General features: G+C 40.7%; 1 protein-coding gene across 1 annotated transcript; it reads left to right on the forward strand.

Moving 5' to 3' along the window:
- Window positions 1-950: 950 nt before the first annotated feature.
- LOC128735979 (uncharacterized) lies at window positions 951-1,801 on the forward strand. Its single transcript, XM_053830465.1, has 2 exons — window positions 951-1,654; window positions 1,696-1,801. The coding sequence occupies exons 1-2, from the start codon at window positions 951-953 to the stop codon at window positions 1,799-1,801; spliced, it is 810 nt and encodes a 269-aa protein (XP_053686440.1).
- The last annotated feature ends 318 nt before the right edge of the window (window positions 1,802-2,119 follow it).

Here is a 2,119-nt window from a genome sequence, read left to right on the forward strand (position 1 = left end):
ACATACACACATTTCTATTTCATACATACATACATACATACATACATACATACATACATACATACATACATACATACATACATACATACATACATACATACATACATACATACATACATACATACATACATACATACATACATACATACATACATACATACATACATACATACATACATACATACATACATACATACATACATACATACATACATACATACATACATACATACATACATACATACATACATACATACATACATACATACATACATACATACATACATACATACATACATACATACATACATACATACATACATACATACATACATACATACATACATACATACATACATACATACATACATACATACATACATACATACATACATACATACATACATACATACATACATACATACATACATACATACATACATACATACATACATACATACATACATACATACATACATACATACATACATACATACATACATACATACATACATACATACATACATACATACATACATACATACATACATACATACATACATACATACATACATACATACATACATACATACATACATACATACATACATACATACATACATACATACATACATACATACATACATACATACATACATACATACATACATACATACATACATACATACATACATACATACATACATACATACATACATACTAGGAGCAACAGTACTAGCGAAGACCAGCAAATCTCTCAGACAGAGCAAAGCCTGGGATTGAACCCTCTATTTACGCCGAGAAGTAGTCAAACCAGAGAGGGGCGGTTACCTGGAAACACAATATTGAGGACAATTATCACGAAGGTCAACGAGCTCTGCGACTTAACGCAGGAAAAGTCCAACCTGCATAAAGAAGTTAAGAGCAAAGTAGTAGGTATAAGGACCCTCATGAAAAGCGCTTTGGAAGAGCACAATGCACTTGTGAAAAGAGCGGAGGTCGCCGAAAGCGCTCTTGCTGAAACGTTAGAGAACGTTGCGGCAGAAGCGCGAGTCAAGGTGAAGGAAACGCAAAACCGGTCGGAGAAGAGGAAAAAAGATTCGCCAGTGGAATCCGAGCTGCCCAAAAAGCGCAAGAGCGACCAGAGCGATAGCGATGAAGAGGGAGCGGATTGGAGCATAGCCACGAACAAAAAGGAGAGGAAAAAGAAAGAAAAGGAAAAGGAAACAAAACGCAACGAGGAAAAAACGGAAGTTAGGAAGCAGGAGAAAGGAAAACCCAATTCTCGCCGGGTAAGAACCAAAGGTGACGCGCTCATTGTTGAAGCAAAGGGAGAAACGTCATACGCTGCTCTCTTTCAAAGGATGAGAGAGGACCCGAAACTGAAAGGTCTAGAAAAGAACGTGATAAAATCTAGGCGCACCCAAAATGGTGAATTGCTGTTTGAGCTGAAAAAAGATCCGGCAAGCTCAGCATTCAAGGAGATGGTTGAAAAGGTCTTAGGCGACGAGGCGAACGTGAGAGCCTTATCTCAGGAGACCACGATCGAGTGTAGGGAACTGAGCATGTTTACTACGGAAAACGATCTGAGACAGAAGCTGGAAACCGAAAACATCTTGGGTAAGGTGCCGATGAAAATCCGGCTAAGAAAGGCGTATCGCGGAACACAGACCGCGACGATATGTCTCTCAACAGACGCAGCGAACAAGTTGTTGAAGTTAAAGAGAATAAACGTCTGCTGGGCAGTGGGTCGCTTCAGGACTATTCCGCGTGTTCCCAACCAATTGGAGAGGTGCTTTAAATGCATGGACTTTGGTCACCTAGCCAGAAACTGCCCTGGTCCTGACAGGTCCAAATTGTGCAGGAACTGTGAACAGGAGGGACATTTTGCCGGTGACTGCAAAAGGCAATCGAGGTGCATGCTCTGCAAAAGAGAAGACGGCAACGACCACATGACGGGGGGATTTCATTGCCCTGTGTACCGAAGGGAAAAGGCAAGCCAACAGTAACGGAGGTAATTCAAATAAACCTCAACCACTGCGACACGGCACAACAACTGTTGTGGCAGTCAACAACGGAAGCGAAGTGTGATGTCGCAATTATCGCGGAGCCGTATCGT

Source organism: Sabethes cyaneus, chromosome 2, assembly GCF_943734655.1.
Source record: "Sabethes cyaneus chromosome 2, idSabCyanKW18_F2, whole genome shotgun sequence".
In the NCBI taxonomy this organism is placed as follows: domain Eukaryota; kingdom Metazoa; phylum Arthropoda; class Insecta; order Diptera; family Culicidae; genus Sabethes; species Sabethes cyaneus.